The sequence below is a fragment of the Harpegnathos saltator genome, unplaced genomic scaffold, assembly GCF_003227715.2.
Source record: "Harpegnathos saltator strain DR-91 unplaced genomic scaffold, Hsal_v8.6 scaffold515, whole genome shotgun sequence".
In the NCBI taxonomy this organism is placed as follows: domain Eukaryota; kingdom Metazoa; phylum Arthropoda; class Insecta; order Hymenoptera; family Formicidae; genus Harpegnathos; species Harpegnathos saltator.
The window spans coordinates 596,614-615,645 of record NW_020230333.1 but is presented as its reverse complement, the minus strand read 5'-3'; the positions used below and the strand labels follow the sequence as shown (position 1 = coordinate 615,645).

Here is a 19,032-nt window from a genome sequence, read left to right as displayed (position 1 = left end):
GAGACAAAGTCCGAGTGAAAGGATGTTAAGTAACGGGACCGAAAGCTTTTATCCAAAGTTGATCCGCTCGGAACAAAATATTGCTGATCTAAAATCAGCAGTCTCGATATTAATAACACGATATGCATTATGTAATCGTCGTAATTTCGCGGAAGTGCCATGACGTCAGGCTAGGTGTGGGTAACCATGGCTGCGCGCGACGCATTTTATAACTCCCGCTGCTGCATCATTGACTTCTCCTAAACTCCTCAAGTCGATTCTCCGATCGCGACTCTCGCGCCGCGCATACTGACGCGGCATGTCCGGCGACTTTACCGTTTCGAGCCCCTTATTTGTCATTTGCGTCGCGAGGGCTCGGCACGACAGCACTATGCTATGCGTATCCTTTTATTTATCGCGCGCTGTGCGATATATTACACGCTGCCGTCGGGAAGCCGCGGAAACTCCGGCCGTAAGGAAGATCGAAACGTCGCGCCCTTGCAAGCCTTACGTCGGCGGTCTTGCACGGCTCCTACCGCCTCGTCGGCCTCGCTCGTTTGTCCTTTGCACGATCAATTTAACGAAAATTGCGCGTCGGTTCGCGAAACATGTTCACGTCGACACACCTTGATCAGTATTCAAGCGCGTTCTACGTCTCGCGCTCGCGATTCGCACGCGTCGCAAATACGATGACAGATCAGCTGATGCTCGATTTCGTCCAAATCCACAACTGCGGACAGTTTCTCTCCGGTGGAAATTCCATGATGTGAAATTCGAATTTTGTTTTTTTTTTTTTTTTTTTTTTTTTTACGTAATAATAAGATCTTTTTATTTCTTCTTAAGGAATTTGATAATTTTTTACGAATCGGAGTTTAACAGGGAAAACAAATATTCGCGCCAAATTTCTTGCCAATTTTCGAAAGACGTCGACGTCTTCTGGGTGAAATGAAACGCCCGGGTCAAACGATTCCCAAATCGAATATAATTGTTAAAACGATTACAAATCGACTGGAAAACAGGATTCCGCGATGTGCGACAAACATTCCCGCTCGGACAAACCACAACGGCCTCCGCGCGGACACCTACACTCGAAATTCTAATGCTCATTCTCGCGCGACGTTAAGATAATGCCGCGCACACTTGCGCGGCGCAGCTCTGACAAATGCAAATCCATTACACACGCACGAGAGCGCGCCGATGTTCATCATCGTCGAGCACGTCGCCGTCGCACAATTAGAAGATGCATCACCCCGTCGCCACGAAAATGGTGGCCGCCGCGTGGGCACTTTTCCGAGCTTTCCCGGCGCTCGATGACGGCTCGATAAAATCACGCGCGCAACGATTGCGCGTGGAAGTGATTTCACGGTCGCTGTTATATCGCACAGGGTTACTGCGGAGTCCGAGTCGGGGAAACAGACGCGAATGAATCGAGAGTGTGCTCCTCGTTCTCTCGAGGCGGGGAATTCGCGGGTGCGCGCTTCGATAGACGCAAAACGACCGCGAGCGACACTCGCGCAGCCATGGCAGTGTAACACGACACTCGTGTTTGCGCGCGCGTGTCGCTTTTGCAAAAGGGCATATGTATACCCTTTGTTGAGCTGCGAAATAGCTATTTACCTGCCGTCGTCAAGGTGAGCCGGAATCGGTCACCGCGCCTTCGCGTAGGTGCCTCACGGAGAGGCCGGGTAACTCGATAACCCGCAGATACGCTCGCGCGTTTTCCCGCCGAGAATACGTGACTCCCGGCAGCTGTGTCGCTGTACGAAAGTTGCATTCCGCGCGATTGAATTTTCATGATCGCAGCGTCGCTTCGTGACGATCCCGAGTAAACACCGCGCATCGGTCTTCCTGATGTGAAACGTGACGTACTTATAAGAGAGATCGAGCCGCGATGTGTTGAGCAAAGGCACGCACCGCGCGTCTTTGCGTGTGTGGGTGTGTGTGTGTGTGTGTGTGTGTAAAGTTTTGGTTGATACTCACAAACCTCGTATATTCACGTGGAGAGCGATTTGAGCTGAGGATCTCAGCTGTGTTGGTTTCGGCAATACAGCGATAACTCGCATGCTTTTTCGTCTCTGACACTCGTTAAATAACAAATCTGACTGTTCAACTTGAACATTCTATTGTATCGCGATTTTGATCTGTGGAGATTATATCTCGCGCGGCCCGCGTATTGCGTCCGGCGAGAGAACTAAAGACCCTAGATTGATTTGAGTTTGAGGCACACTCAAAACGCACAGATATGCTATCTTGCAAATAAAATAGGAAAATTGTGATATTAATTCGTGATATTAAATAAATGTTTTTATTGATATCTTTTGGGCCTTGTTAACGTAAGATCTCATCGCAGCGCTTCTACTATTACATTACTGTACTATAGTTTGCTGCTGAACGGTCGAATTATCCTTTCTGATAGCGAGAAGTGATACGTGCTGTCACAAATGTTTTCAAGTTTACAGCAGTTTAAAAACAATGTTATGGCAGTGTGGTAAACAAAATCGCTCTTGCAATCCATTACTGGAGGATTGTAACAATGTTTGAAGTATTGTTTAATCTTTGATAACAACGCACCTGTTGAGTGATACAATGATGTTCGCGTTATATCACTTAACTCGGTTTCATCTCCCAGTTAACCATGCTGCTGAAGAAAAGTTGGAAATTGCATCTAACATGGCGTATAAGAGTATAAATCTGTCGTCAGCAGTGCAACGAATGATCGACGTTACAAGGGCAGCATTGTCAAACCCGACAACAATTATTTGCAGGTTAAATTACACTTAATGTGTAAATACGTAAATTGTGAAAGTTGCACTATGTACACTTCTTTAACGCCATTTCGGCCAATCCATCCAAATTTTTATACTTATATCGAGTCTCATGGATCGCGGTACTTTATACCTTGATCCAGGGACTTTAGAGAGAACGCAATTGCAGCTCCATCTTGTCGATCGCGCGGAGGAACACGTATCCGTTCGCCAGATACTATACCCAAGCCAGCGTGCATTATCTCGCCTCGTTGATCGAGAATAGATGGCGTTAGCCAATCATCCCGGTGAATAACAATGCTTTCAAATGAGTCCCGGATATTTGACCGACGTATTCCCTTGGTTTGCGACAAAAATACGCGAACTTCGAGATGTGAAAAGAAAAAATCTCACTTCACATCGCCAGCAAAAATTGCCTTGATTCAAAAAATTCCACTCTCGATTTTTATCCCGTTCCCTTTGCCGGAAACAAGTCGTATTGCATATTACGGATTTAATGTTGCTTCCTTGCTCGTCTGTCACAGTGTTTTGATTTACCATTCAAACGATGACGGTATCACAGTTCGTTTAGAATGTGCTAACCAGAGAACAATCTTGAAAGGTACGCGTTGCGCGCGCGCGCGCGAGCTACCATCTGCCTGGACAGAGAGCGGGTGAGTGAGTCATTTTCCATTCTAGTTCCAGTAACGATCCGCGATACAAATGTTTTTTCTCCTCGCGTTCCTCACACGGAGACGAGGAGTCAGTCGGCCACGGCCGACCAAAACCGTACCGTGTGCGCTTTGCCAGAGAACCACTTCTTCCGTACCCCGCAGTCGTTCCCGTTCTGGTAGAATCGCCGATTACATTACTTTGTTCCGCCGTGACGCACTTTACACGCGCATACCAAACATCGCATGCATTTTACATCGAATTGCTCGATTGATTCTTCTCTGCTATCTCTCTCCGTACTATCTACCTCCATCCGCTTGACCTCGCTCCAAAGGTCGCTGAAATGTTTCCAAAGAAAAGCTCTACTATTGTTTGCTCGCCACTCGAGCGATTACAAGAGCTGACCCGAGCTCCGAGAGGTCATCTCGGTAACCCTCTAAGGATCAGATAAAAAGTCCATACGATACAGAATACACACAATGCTCAGCGAATGCGTGCGAGCGCGCACGCTGCTCCTCGTGAAGAAGAAAACCGCGCGGCGTTTCCTCGGCGAGGAGGTCGCGCCGCGGGTTGCTCCGCTGTGCGTCACACAGCGAGCATCATCGTTTGTCACGCTGGCGAACCGGCTCCCATATAATCGCGACGCGCCGTTTCGCACGCGCGACCTGATTCCGCGGCGCGTCAGGGTCACATCGATGTGCTCGCCCTGGCAGTTTTGCGCGACAAACCCATAAGGTTTGACCTAATATGGACACTTCGCCTTTACGAATGGCACCGGCGCCTGGTGGGGATCCGCTACCTCGAGAGAACTCCTCTCGAGGTAGCGCGTCTCTCACGTTCCGCGGTACCCCAGTACCTCATCGGACGTGTGTTACGACGCACACGCGTTCTCACACAGTCAGGATCTCGCGCGCGCGCGCGCGCGCGCGGGCGCGCGTGCTCCCACCAGCAGCAGCAGCAGCGTGGCATGCTGTCGTGCAGCATGCCGGTCGCTCAACGAGCCGCGAAGGAAGACCAAAATCCCGCGACGTCTTCTGCACTTGGCGATACATCGAGGCGAGTGAGCGTCGGGAGTGTCGTCGAGTCGACCGAACACTGATCAATTGCGGAATTGTAACACCTGTGCCGACCTGTGCACCCGTAAGACCCGCGTGATTCGTCGGACGACTTCAGACACCGGGGACTTCCCGTGAGAGATCACGGCAAGCAAGCCTACGTCGTCGACGTAAACCCTACGTCCGCTGAGGACGGGAGGATCTCCCAACGCGAGCGATCGTCGACTCCGGCTGAAATAACAACGGCGGATTCACGTTCGAAGTCGAGCGCGAATTGGACACGAGGTTCGTTTAGCCAGAGGTAAAAACGAGGACAATCGCGCGGGAGGCCTCGGGATAACATTCCGAAGCCGAATACCGGTGATTATCATTGCGGTACAACGCAGCGAGCGCTATCGCATTACGTTCGAATGCACGCTTGATTCAACATTCGGATCAACACGAAGTGTCTCTCGTGTGGAGTTGTCGCAGGCTGGTGTGGGAGGCTTCAGCTGATCAGCACCCTGGTAGCCGTGACAGTCACCGGGCACCGAGAGACAATCCTACGAACGAATTCCTAGACATAGGCTGGCGTCTGGCTGGACGATTATGCGGTGTACAAACGAAGCGTCGAAGCCGTGTACCCGCAAGGTCGAATGCTAGACGCTCCGTCGAGAGAAGGTCCACGAGCCTCCGGCGAGAGAAAGAGAAAGAGAGGGACGGAGGGAGAGGGAGAGGGAGAGGGAGAGGGAGAGCGAGAGTCTCTGAGCGATCTCGCGGCGCGAGAACGAATTCTCTCCTCGCGCGTATCACGACAACAACGCGATGTCGACATCGGCGCATCAGCAGGCGGCCATACGCCGCCTCGAGGCCCTCTTCAGGGACGTGAAGCTGGAGCAGCTGCAGCACAATCATCCCGAGCTGATCAAGCACGAGATCAAAATCGACAAATGCTGCGAGATCCACGGCAGACACGCGAAGGAGAACTGCTGGAGTCGCAGAGGTTCCCTCGGTAACGTGCACCAAACCAGGAAAGATTCCCTCGGGCGCCACCACGAGCCTCACCGCGTCTACAGTGCCACGTCGCCCAACGGAAGAGGCTCCCTGGGCCCGTCATCCTCGAGGAAAGAGCTGCACCCTTCGACCTTCCCCAGCACCCTGCGGAAGAATCCTTTGGGCTCGTCCATGAGCGCCATCAATCACACCAAGAGGGGAGACACGTTCCCCAACACCATCGGCGGATCGGCCCTGCGAAGAGACCCCATCGGTCGCTCGATGGGTTGCCTGAGGAAAGACACCATGTCGAATTACAACTCCCCGCTGAGGCGGGATTACGTGGCAAAGTCGATGACGAATCTCCAGCGACCGGCGACGACGAGGCGCGATGCCGCTCCGAATTTGGCAAGCTTGTTCACCAGCCCCGCAGACGCCAGCCGGGCGAGTCTGAGGGCCGGCCTGAGCTCGTCGAAGCCCGGCGAGCTCAAGGCGCGCAGCTGCTCCAACGGGAACCTGAAGAGCTGCCTCGCCGGCTCCAGCGGCAACCTGCGCGGCAATCTGAACGTGACCTTGAGCGGCGGGCCAACATCGGCGAGCGCGATCATGAAGAAGGACTGCAAATCCGCGATTCCTCCCGCCGGTAGGAAGGGCTCGGCGTACGACCGGCGGAGACTCTCCACGGATTCCCTGGAGAATCTGAAGAGAAACTCATGGGATCCGGATCGAAGGGGCTCCTCCGGCTCCTCGGGCGGATGGGACGATCCGATCTGGGAGGAAGGAAGCTTCGACAACGGAGCCGATCAGGTAATGGAGTCTTGTTTACCCGCCCGGAGGGAGTTGGCGTGAAAGGCCCGATGATGCCACCGGCGATAAGTGGAAGAGCTGAGTAAGCCTCGTGCGATCATGTCGCACTTTAATGACGCGCGCGCGCGGTCACAGCAGCGCGAGTCGTATGGATTACGACGAGGATCGAGCGGCGAACGTCGCTGCGATCATCCGCGCGACCAGGTTAACGAGTCCAGGTTCTTCCGCTTTTTTACCGACCGTCGCAGGAAACGTCGATGTCTGCCTGCGTAAACGTCGTGGCGTTCACACGCGCGCGCATTGTGTCGGTTTCCCACGAGTGACAAGGGGAAAATATGTCAGTCCCCGCCGCGCCGGAGAGAGAGAGAGAGAGAGAGAGAGAGAAACCCAGCCGGGCCGGATTGTGTCGCGCGCGAGAGCGGGTAAAAATTGATCGGTCCTTGTTAGGCGATCATCCTGCACACGAGAGCTGCGGACTCCGCTGACTCTGCTGACGCGTGAGAAACCTCGGGGGGCCCGTTAATGCGCACGCTAAATATTAGCTATGCGGTCGGATGTGAAACGTACGTATCCGCGGAACAGTTACGCGCGGTAACTCGCTCTCCGACGCGACGAGAGCGGAGCCGAGCGGTTGAAAACCTGTCGAATCTTGCGGACTAATCCTTTGCGGCGCAGGATACGGCGAAACCGGTGTGTGGTGCAGCTTAAATCGCGCGCGACGCTGCACGCTACGAAGAAACCCTGCGCGGAGTCGGAACTATATCGCGATCTAGCGGAAAGTCGAAGATCGAGATCGCTAAGAGAGCGTATTTATTTATTTATTCAGAAACGGGATAATCCTCACTCGGCGCAAACGAACGGAAGAGAATGAAGATGAGAGATAGAAACAGCGGAATGAAAAAAAAAAGCAGAACGATTATACGCAGCCAGCGGCGAACTTGTAACGAACAAGTTAACCGGTAACGTAGAGGAAAGATAAAATTTACAATCGTAGGGCATGTTATTTATATGCGACTCGTAAATTGTTATTCTTGCATATTTACCACACGATGTTCCGAATCCACTTTCGCGTCATTCCTTCGACGTGTGTGTACCTTCGACTCGGAGACCACACATATTGCGTTTTGTATATTAATAACTCCACTTGTCTCCAAGAACACATTTTTGAGCCGATTGATGTTTATTTGCGGATTGATCGATCGGTGATTTCGAGTCTTATCGATCGCGTCGATAAGAAGTTAATTCTACGTACGCACGTTTGGGGCACGGAAAGGGGAGGGGGGGTGGAGGGAGCGAACAATTCTGGTACGCGCTTACGTCAGCGGCGTGCCTTGCATGGTATGAGAGTGTCGCGCGGTTAGTCATCGAAACGTTACGATAGCGTTTCGCTGACAAATAGGGAAAATACGTGTTTCATCCGACCGGGGTTCGGCCGATCGTGGGTTCCACTCGCGAGGATCGTCGTGTTAATTACATATTGTCGCTTGATAATTATCGTCGAACGATCGTCGTCTCACACGGGTACAGCTAAAATTGGCACGCTGCGCAAATATTTACCGCACTCTGCTTGTTGTTGCGGACACAACGAGGATAAGCCGATAATGTGTCGGAGCTGAAACTCGTTCGTTTCGCCTTTGTTCAACGAGCACGGGCTTCTGCATCGTTACGGTATCACACCCAAAAAAAAAAAAGTAATTTCAGAACAAGCGGAATCATCTCAATTTTAGAGGATTCTATTCTTATATATGGCCTCAAGAGGATTCCTCCAAGATTAAGAGGAAAGTATTACAAACAGATTATTCTTGAAGTTGGAGGGATTAGATGTTGTATGTATAATGCAAATCTTATTGATTTTAATAGAAATTTTCTCTTGTACACAGATTACTTAATTTGTTTTAAAAGGGTTATTATTTATTCTTACTGTACTTTATTCTTACTGGTTATATTAATTAATTAATTTGTAAAAATCATGATAATGTATAGCGAAAAGTAATATATGTATATATATATATATATATATATATAGATATATATTTCGGCTCCAGTTCTGCAACAAGTAGGCACGAATAAAATAAAATTATCGTAACAAGTAAATTTCTAAGAAGTTTTATTACGAACTTCATAGCTACAAAGATGTTCATCATAACCAACTGTATGAAACGCAGTTGAAGAAAGAATATATTATTCAACTTCTTGTAATAGATTGTGTAAACGGGTGTTTTTCATATGAGAAGAAAATTAATTAATTACAAGAGGAAATCCTCCTGAAATAAGAGAGAAACAGTTGGAATAATATCTAATAAATTTTTAACGAATGGTTCGCTTTATCGAAGAAAGAGGAGGAATATCTTTTTTTCTGCAAAAGGCTTCGCTTAGAATATGAGACTGTGGGAAAAATCACTTCGCAAATAGAATACTTTGTTCTGGGTACGCTCGACTCGTTCGTCCCGTAGCCCAGGTATTTCGCGCATTTCCTGAAACGTGTTGCCCGCAGGTGTAACCTGACACGCACCTACGCGCGGCTCTCGGCCCTGAGCGGTAGCCTACGCTCGCTCCGGCCAGGTTCATAATTCACATTTTTGCCGGACTCCCCCTGCCTCCCCCCGTCCATCGATCAACGCACAGTTTTTCTGTGTAAACGGAAATCACGCATGCATACGCATGCGTGATCCACGTCGGCGCGCTCGATATGGTCGCTTCCGAACGCGAGAGTTTAAAAGTGGCTTATTGCATCATTAAACTAATTCAATTTACATAACGGATGCTGCAATCGACATTTTGCTCCTTTCAATGATCACTCGAGAGACTCGCGCGATACCCGGACTTCTCCCTTTTTACTGGCGGATCGTTCGACAGAGAGAGAGAGAGAGAGAGAGAGAGAGAGAGACGCGAATCAACGAGCGTTTTTTAAACAATATACATACAGTCTCGAGAGGATAAATATATATCCTCCAATTATATTTACTCTCCCGCGTGTTTTTTGTGATATTGCAAAAACCGGCCAAATACATTCAATTGGCGTTATCGCTACACGATATGAATTCCATCGCACATTTCTACTTCACGGTGGTCGCGTTGAAAAATTTCATTTAGCCAATGTTTGCTTTTTCATCGTTTTCGCGTCGTTGTTGTGATTTGTCGTAAAATAACTGCGCTATTTATAGCGACAAAATCGAAGACGAAAAAAAAGAAAGAAAACTCGAGGGAGAACCGTATTCCACTTTTCCGATATTTCTCTTTAATGTTAGCCAAAGATGTTACATGTTAGCGTATCAAGTTTGTGAAGAAAATACCGGCGAGGAGAGAGAGCGAGAGAGCGAGAGAGAGAGAGCGAGAGAGAAAGAGAGAGAGAGAGAGAGAGAGAGGGGGAGGGAGGGAGAGAAAGAGGAGGACGTAGAGTCAAGTCGCTCGACGCGTGTTTTCTTTTTTTTTTTCGTTTTTTTCGGATACCACAGAGTAGTTTATTCCACGCGGGGTGCCGAAATTCCTCCGCTCGGCCTGCGTCGCACGTGTTCCGCGAGCACGATATGCTTTACCTACCTACACGCGACTTTACGGTCGGTGAGCACGCGCGATTTTCCGCGTGTCACACGGCTCCGGAACCGTTCCGTCTCACGGTACGACATCCGAGATGATTGACCGATCGCCGGCGGTACCGTTATAAAAAATTGACGTTCATTGGCACACAAACCGGCCAAAATTGACCCGCGGCGGGTAATGCGCTTCGCGTGTCACTGCGTGTCATCCTCGCGATATCGCAAGAGTTTTCCTTTCGCGCTTGAGGCGAACATTCAAGTGGGCCGTAATAATGAGCGTAACGGTCGCGCGGACTTTACAAAAAGCGACGATAATTGATAACGATGATATTCTCGACGGTTTCTTTCATCATCGATTCGTCGAATTATCAGGTGCAAAGAAGTACTTGTTACATCCACGAATTTTCTTTAAACGTCTCGCGTTTACAGGACCGCTACCTGTTGAAAAAGAAACTGCAGAAGCAAAATATGGAGACCGATACGGAGTGATTTGGAAAATCTAAGCCCGCTTTATTTCGTTGGGCAAATTGCTCGCTTGCTTATTAATCCTTGACCGGACTGACTCGCGGTTATTCAAATCGAGGAGGTCTGCGGGATTCCCGGCAATTTTTCAGGCTATTCATTCGGGTGTCTATAAAGAAATTGAAAGTTGTCTTCCCGCCCGGCTTCGGAGGACTGTGCGTGTTCTCGTGCTCTCCGAGATTGAAGATCCATGTTCTGTCCCACTCGGTTCAAATAGGTAGAGGACTATTCACGGTTATACAGTTAGCCACCGGTCGGTCAGTCGGTCGACTTGCGTGTTAATTCGTCGCGAGTTCCTAAAACTCTCCGTAGGACGCGACTATCGTCCTAGTCACGCGGACTTTACCGTTTTTTGAGAAAAAATTGATCCTTGAATTGATCTGCTGTGGAAAAATCACGTCGCCTATGAGACTCTCGCGGACGCAGGTAGTGACGATTTTCTGGAATTCTTGGTGAGACTGACTCAACTGAAACTGAAATCTCTGTATATCCTTTCTTGAGGAATAGCTGGTTAAAAAAGAACATAATCGTCGAAAAAGCGATGAGTGGTTTGATACTTCAGTGAGAATGATTTTAAGAAAGATCGTGTTTCATAATGTTGTTGAAAAATTGCAGCATCACTTCGCACACAACTTTTTCTTCCGAAAGCGCCTTTGACATTTATCTTAGCGCGATGTTCTTTCCACTATTGGCTAACTGAATAACGCGATTAAGACCACGGACAAACGAGGGTCCACCAAACGCTCGTTTAAACTCGCGCGATAATCGGCGCCGCTAATAAAGTAGACGAAAAAGGTTTCTGCGTGGTTGGCGAGCGGCGCCTGCTGCGCTCCCGACGAACAATAAAGCAATTTATCGCGGTCCGTTAGTATGCAAATTATGCCCGCCGAATTCTCGCCCACTTATTACGCTCTGAAATCAAATTTCAGTTCGCGTTAATGGAATGGCGTCGTTGAAAGTTTTTAACGATTTTTCGGATATCATCGAGTCCCCCGATAATTTATATCCCAAGGCGTTCCACCTAAATTGCGCGCGAAGAAACACAAGTACTTTAAACATGCAAAAATATACTCGACAAATTTGTGTCTTTGCCTTTGAACGTAGGAATGTACACTTCATAATTCGAAAGATAAACTATAGGATGGATAATTTTTTCACAGAGCCGATAAATAATCTCGCGCACGAGATTATCTGTCACAAAATGCAAAATCCCGAGTTCGCGTTCTTCGGCAGTCTTCAATGAGACTTTTCGAAACACAACGCAGGTGGTAGACTCGCTCGACGCGAAGTGTTTGCTAATTTGGTGAAAGTCGTCTGTATGTGAGCGACCATCTTCGCACGCGTGCATTTTTGCGAAATCGAGCGTTTCCTACATTTGAATTTTGCCGTAACGGCGAGCTACGCGAGGTCTGTCACGGTCATGGTGCGCGACGAAGACTTCTTTTCGCCAAATACGACAGGCGTGTCTAATCACAGCTTCGCTGTGATTAGACACGCCGACGATAAGACGCGTTCGATTGGTCGGAGCAAACACGCCTGTCTATTTCGCGCGGAAATCGCGGAATGCGCTCTCGTTACACGTTACCTTCGGTAATTACGTCGGTCTTCGCGTTATCGGTCGGTAATTACCGCAACGTCACGTTTCCGCCATGAGCTTTGTGTAACGTTAGAACCTCCGGCGAATTATACCGATGTATTTATACGACTGGGGCGTCCATTAAGTTAGCGTTAATAGCAGCGGCTACGCGGTGCTCCGCTATTCAGCGGAACAAACATGTTTTTACAACCGACCGCTGTTTCTTCTGTAAAGTTGTATGTAGATGCAGATTATCCTCTTTCGTCATCGGTAATAACTCGTCGGTCAGTGGATTTCCATGTACGGCGATTCGCGTGGGTCGTCGTTGCACTTTTGCTCGCCAACGTGCCCGACAACGCCCATGGAGAAGATATTTTCGTTCCCCCCTTTTTTCCCTTCCTTCTGTTTACGTCTCTTTCCGATTCTCCTCACCCTCTCGACTGGACACCACGCTGTCCTGCTTCTCGTTGGTCACTGATGACATTTTTGGCTGGACCTCGGACCGCCAAAAAACCCGGCCGAGCCGTTTTTCCTCGGATTTATCTCGCGACGAGACAATCACGATAATCGAGATCGCAATGGCGTGAATAAACATCAAAATGTGCGATTGTATTATTAATTGCGTATGGTAATGTGTGCGAAATAAATATGTTATGTTTAATTATTCATTTCGCTCTGGTAACGCTACTGCTGCGCGGAGAAACGAGATGATTTACATTGCTAATGACGTCGTAGTCGATCATTCGCTTGTTGCTGCCGAAACGATTATTCAGTTTCCCCGGCCCCGGTGGGCGGCGTCAAAGCACGCACACGATAATCATCATCTGAATAACGACGTTCCGGTTATACTTGAATATCGCCGTTGGAGCGCAATAATAGCAGCGTGCCATAGTGATCGCGCGAACACCGGCGAAACTTGAAGTTTGTGAATGCCATGATTAAATATATAGATAAAATTATGAATTGCGATTGATTGCATCAGTAGGAATATGCAATTTACTCGAATAATAAATCGCGAATCAAATCCTCATCTTAAAAAAATCCTTATTAATTAAAACATTTCTTAATTCAATTAAAACATCTAATCAAAATAATCCATTGCGAAAGCTTCAAGTTTTATGTAAATAACACGAAAGACTCAATATGTGTGTGTGTGTGTGTGTGTGTGTGTGTGAAATCTCCTCAATCTATCTTGGGTATCTTTATGAACACGAAAGTATTTTTCTCCGTTTTACACAGACGCGTCTTTGTTACTCTCCGAAATGCATTCTCAAACCCGTCGGCTGGCTTTCTTGATACCTCGGCATACCCGGTGCGTGACTTGTAAATACCGCTCTCTGGTGCGGGTAAAACAGAAATCTGCGTTATCCTGGCAAACGCGCCAAACGACGACGGTAAATGATTCTAGACTCTCTACCTCGTCGATTCTCGATGAAGATCTCACCTCGAGCAGCTCGCGCTCCAAAGAGCGCTCTGCGTTATCAACGTTCCGAGTGTCCTCTTGATTTTTTCCGCTTCCGCTTGCTCGGTTCCACATAGCCGCGGTAATTCCTGCGCGCCGCGAGAGTCGGTCGTTTTTTTCTGTCATTCATGCGCGAGAGAAATTTGCAAATGCATGATCGACGGGCGAAACGTGAGCGAATACTGTAACAGAATTTATCACCGAGAAATGTGGGTCGTGATCTTCGCGCTGATGGATGCAAACTCGACCAGGCGCATCTAATGGACATCCATTTTCTTGTAAATTTCTTGTGACTGCCGCAAGGTCGACGTGATCTTTTCTCCCAGCGGTGTGTCTCGCGATACTCGCGAATTTTTCCAAAGGCGACGTGCGCGGCATTCAGGTCGTGGGGGCGGGGGAGGGGAGGGGGGAGGGCGGGAGAGCGGTGATTATCTCTCTTCGCGTGTACGACAAATCGATAAACTCAATGGTACCTTCTTTCAACAAGCTGAATTTTTTTGAGCGACGTAGGGAAAACTGGGAGACACTCGCGCTGTTCGTCGTTTATCGCCGAATACTTATCTCGTCTTGTAATTATCGTGTACCTTGTCACTTGTTTCTTTCCACTGCTTACAACTGTAATTATTTCTTGCGATTTCTAAGTCTGAAACAGCAGTCGCGTCAAGTTGACTGTCTAATTGTTTGTGCGGCACTTGACAGTTTTTATTCCTGCGTAATCAATCGTAATGTAATTCATAAGATCATCTGTATTTAAAATATATATAACGTAGAGGTGTGTAAGTGTCAAAAATATGCAGCAAAAGTTTGAGCACCAAGAGAGCTAAGAGAGTAAAGAGAAAATTCCAGTGCAGCTGAGATCGCGGTTGTCGCGTCAGGCCTGTTGTCGCGTTGCATTGGATAAAAATTCGATAAAAACTTGCAAATGTCCTCGCATCGTGAGACAGAATGGCGGACAGATGCAGCGCGCGCGTCAGCTCCCCGTTGATGGTACAGAGTCCTCGTCGCAAAAGCTACATCATCCAGGACCGTGTGAAAGCCCCGTTGCTCCACCTTCCACGCCGTGGTGTCACTTTCGATGGTATTTTTTTCTTTTCGGCGCGCGCACACACACACACACACACACACACACACACACCGTGCCAGGCGGGTTAAGTCATGGTACGCCTGGCGTAGCCAGGACCGGACGTACGGAATAATTACAGCACGGCGCGTGTACGCGCTGTAATGCACGGTTTACATTTCGTTACGCTGCTTATCGGTCCGCCCATTTTCGTGACAGGCACCGCTCTCAACCTGTTATTAATATTTTTAACAGTGCCGCATTACACGACACGACCGGCAATCCGGTCGCACGCTCGATGTTTCATTTTTCGTTTCCGCGCGACGAACTCCGAAAGAAGTGTATCGGCCGGTATAACACGTTACGCAAGCGGAATAAGCGGTTTTTTCCGCCGAACTGGTTGTGTTTCTTTTCTTTCGCATTTCTTTTTTCCATTCGCGCCGCTCGCGCGCTGCGCGAATGGCGGCTTCTTGAGCGGCAAGCGCGACGGACGGGTGTGCGCGAACATGCTAAAATGCTCACCTGCGTCGGAATGCATCCAGTTACGGAATCGATAAGCTGTCTTTCGATCCCAAGTGTCAGTTATCGATGGTCGTACCAAATGAAAAGGTTGCCCCGACTGGCACGCGTGACGATATTAAGTAATTTCCATTCGCGTTTATGACAGCCGTGGCGGCGATCCGCGACGAAGTCGATCGTTGCTGCGACGACGTTATCGCGCGATTTTTACTTTCAACGTGAAGTTTTCCGCCGTCGCGATTTTCCCGACAAATCACTAATCGGGCTTGACGAGTAGGAGAATGTATCGACGAGAGTCGTGGGAAGGAGAATAAATTTCGCGTATTTTTGTAAAATACGTATCCTTGAGTTGAGAGAGATTCGCTGCGGCAAGAGATGGCTCGCTTTCTCAGGTGGCCGCTCCTTTTCTCAGGGGAGAAGCAACTGGCGAAAATATATGCGTATTCCATCCCATCGTTAACCCAATAATATCCAATGTAGAGCCAAATGATTCGCACGTGAGGAATATAAAAGAAAAAAGAAAAAAAAAAGAGAAATTGGAGAAACCTTTGATTTATAGAGAACCATTTACAGAGGAAGCAATGGCTATTTTTGCGAGAGGAAAAAAATTTACGTTACCGTTCTGTTATTACTCAGTGTTATCCATTGCTCGGTCAAGCGACCCGCACAACAAGCGACAAAGGAATGTGAGGGGAATAAAAAAATTGAGAGAAATTTTCGGCCGGACATTTGCCGAAGCTAATGGCCACTCGTTCGCGATCTCTTCACTCGAACGAACTATTTTTGCCATCAAGTTGATCAAGTCCGAAGATCGAAACTGCAAGCAACGCTCGAGACGAATCGAGAAAAAAAATCGAATCGGACGTCCCTGCAGAGCGCTGCAGAGTTTCTCGATCGATCTCATTTTCGCCGCCACGTTTCCGTCGCCCGACGTGCCGCGCGTAATCAGATCAGAACTGTTTTCGCGGCTCACCCTCGGTTTCATCGCGAAACAAGTTTGACGCGAGACGCGTCATTGTCTCCGAAACAAACGCTCGTTCCGGATTTCGTTTTCTCGCGATCCACATCCGCATGGAAAGCACCAACACACACACACACACACACACACACAGCTCGATTCGGCATTCGGGCGAACCTTGCCGAGCAGTCGCGCGCGAGGACCGATCTCCGCGGAGCGATGAAAAGGAAAAGATATCTCTCGATCCACTTCTGCCCGTCACAGCTGGGATAAATCGCGTCGCCGATGGATCGCGACGAGAATTCGCATTTCGTATCGCGCGACACTTTCTCTAAAACGCGCAGATGTCGTCTGTCGTCTGACTGAGACTCGATTATACACTCGATTATTCGCCCGACCCAATTTCCGTTGATTTCGAGCTCGACCGTCCCGTCCCGTCCGGGCAAATCTCCTCCTCCTGCCTTATTCGTGATGCCTGCGACGGTGTCCAGATCTCTATCGGTAACGGTGATAGATCGAGCATATATAACGCGTCGCGGCTGCGGCGCGTTATATAACGGCGCTGCTTTATTATATCACGCTAGAAAAACGGTCAATGTCGAGATAATACGTTTAACTGTAGAAAGTTGCAGTTACACCAAAGCCGAGCTTAGTCATGGCCATTCGTCGTTAGTCATTGGTCGAAAATCGGTGTTGTGAAAATAGGCGCCCCCGGGCGGATACGTCGTCGTTTGCGATCGGATCGAGATATCAAAACGACTTGCTCTCTCGCGTGCCGCGTCGCGGTAGATCGCTCCTGCTCTCGAGTGACTTTTGAAACGCGGCGAGAGGGTCCGCGAACCACTTTCGTTCTCGCGGTTACTCCGGACACCGGCGTCATTATACGACCCGCGGCTTTCCTGGGAGCGCGTTTTTAACTGACGAGTCGAGCGCGAGTGAAATTATCAAGCGGCTGGAAAAACCCGCTGTGCTCATAATCGCTCTCGACGATCGCTCTCGTCGCTCTCGTCGTCCGATGGACGATTTACGAGCGCGCGTCGTTATCGCAAAAGGCGAAAGGAAATTCTGTCGCGTCGCGACTGACCGACGATCCCGCGATGCGAAAAAGCAAGAGAGAGAGAGAGAGAGAGAGAGAGGGCGGGGGAGGGGGAGGAAAAAAGAAGATAGAGGAGGATTGCCGCATCGAGGTGGATCATTAACGGAGCGTATCGGAGAAAGCAGCGGTGGAAAATTAAATTGGCATGTGATCGCGCGCGCGTCAAAGCCGCGGTGTGCTCCGCGAGCGATGAAGAAAGGTGTCAGACGTAAATCGCGCGCGACACTTTCCGAAAACAGCCCGTGGCAACAAGAAGCGCCATTTAAGGCCGACCGCAACGAGCTGCGATATCGGCGTCGAACATCTAAGATGTGCGACGGAAGATGATGAACGGACGTGAACGGCAAAGGGTTCATTTGAGCCGTCGCGAAGCTGGCGAATCTGCGATTCCACGCGCGCGTAACGCCACGTAAACTTGAATTCGCCTGCAAGTTTTTGCTCGCGGGACACACAGGACGCACCCCGTGGAACATAGTAATTTCTACCGCCTCGGCGTGCGGACTGCTCGAGTAGACACACCGGGGGCACGAATGCAGCCAGCCGAGCGAGGAAATTTATAAGACGCGCGATAACACTGATAGAATCGCCGGCGGTCGGTATTAACGGCATCGAGCGAGCAGCGGGACGTATACGGCGCGCTGCGGAGAACTGCGGAGCCCGGCGTGATTCATCGCGACGCCTTGTAGGCCGCAAGTGCAGAGAGTATCTCGTGCAATTTTCGCTTGTTCTCAAAATCGCACCGAGATATCGAGAAGTGTGCGGCGAGCAAGGACGGCTGTGCGTTACATCACGGAGCGACGCCGAGAGCGTCGAAAGAAAATGCAGTGGGAAAATGCCAAGTTTGGCTGGCTGGAGTACATCGGCTTTTTTCTGCGTCGCGGCTTGCGTCGTGTTGGCAGCAAACACGCTCCGGCACGAGATGGAAATATGTCGGAAAATTAATCGGAGCGTTTGCGCGCGAAGAAAACGAGAGAAAACTTCAAAACTGACCTTGTCCCCGACGTTGTCGACAGACAGGTGAAAAAGCTGCCTGAGACAAAAATTGTGCAGCTTGCCGAACGTGTGTGTGTGTGTGTGTTTCCTCTGCTCGGGAAAGTGTGTCACTAAATGTAAATTTTCCGCGGGAGAGAGTCAGTATTTTATCAAGTTCTGAATACGAGTTTTATGTTTCGAGGAATTTTTCCAACCATTAGGTGTGACATAAAATTATTAAAACTACAAAGAAAAAATTTTTAAACCGATCAGCCGTATCTTTCGCTTCTGCGGAGTAGTTTCTGCTTGGAAAGGTAGTTTCGCCGTAGATATAAAAATTCTGATATATTCTTTGCTTCTCACTACTCATAATAGTCTCGGTTCAAAAAAACTCAACTTTTACTCTTAAAAAAGCCGGGCGTTAAAGGGTTAAACCCGGTGTTAGATTGCCGTTGCACACGCAGTTGGAAAGAAAGACGGCAGCAACCTTGCGACTGTTGCGACACGATACACGCTATTGAATATTCTCGGCGGCGCGGCGGCGTGTACGCGTCGCGATCTGAAAACGATCAGGCAGAGACCGGCGCGAGTCGCTGTTTTCGACGCCCACCTTCGTGTTCTCACTTCCTGCGAATAATGACGCGATTTCTATCTCGCGAGCGAGTTTAATCCGAGCGGATGGGCCCGCGGTTGTCGCTGGAAAAGATGATCGCGCAGTGAAAGCGAGAGAGGATGGAAAACGAATGCGGTCGCTCCCTCTTTTCTTTCTTTTTCCCTCGCATCCGTCGCGCACATCATCGAGCTCTCTCGATCGATGAGATTATCGGTCTCTCGGCTCGCGGCTCTCGAAGAGAGAGAGAGAGAGAGAGGGAGGGAGGGAGAGAGAGAGAGAGAGAGAGAGAGAGAGAGAGAGAGAGAGAGAGAGAGAGAGAGAGAGAAATAGGCAAAACTCATTCGCGCAAAATTTTCGAACGGGACGACGAAGCGACCAACGCATACAAATTTTCACACGAGAATCTGGCGCGTAAGATCCCCTGAGAAAAGTGTCATTCCGCGAGTACGAATCGCTCGCATTTTCGCAACCGTCTCCATTGCACGATTT

At 49.2% G+C, this 19,032-nt stretch overlaps 2 protein-coding genes across 6 annotated transcripts in view; both read left to right on the top strand.

Annotated features, from left to right (window-relative positions):
• The window catches only part of LOC105186391 (WD repeat-containing protein 47), an 80,593-nt gene that overhangs the window by 36,941 nt on the left and 24,620 nt on the right, over nt 1-19,032 (top strand). The gene's annotated exons all lie outside the window — the stretch shown is intronic.
• On the top strand, nt 851-7,136 carry LOC109504121 (uncharacterized). The gene is made up of 2 exons (XM_019842887.2): nt 851-6,229; nt 7,056-7,136. The coding sequence occupies exons 1-2, from the start codon at nt 5,255-5,257 to the stop codon at nt 7,098-7,100; spliced, it is 1,020 nt and encodes a 339-aa protein (XP_019698446.1). The 5' UTR covers nt 851-5,254; the 3' UTR covers nt 7,101-7,136.

Bases quoted from the DNA above. Each gene is read 5' to 3' on its own strand.
- LOC109504121 (XM_019842887.2), top strand. From the start codon at position 5,255: ATGTCGACATCGGCGCATCAGCAGGCGGCCATACGCCGCCTCGAGGCC. The intron at 6,230-7,055 runs GTAATGGAGTCT...TTATTTATTCAG, and splicing joins TCGACAACGGAGCCGATCAG to AAACGGGATAATCCTCACTC.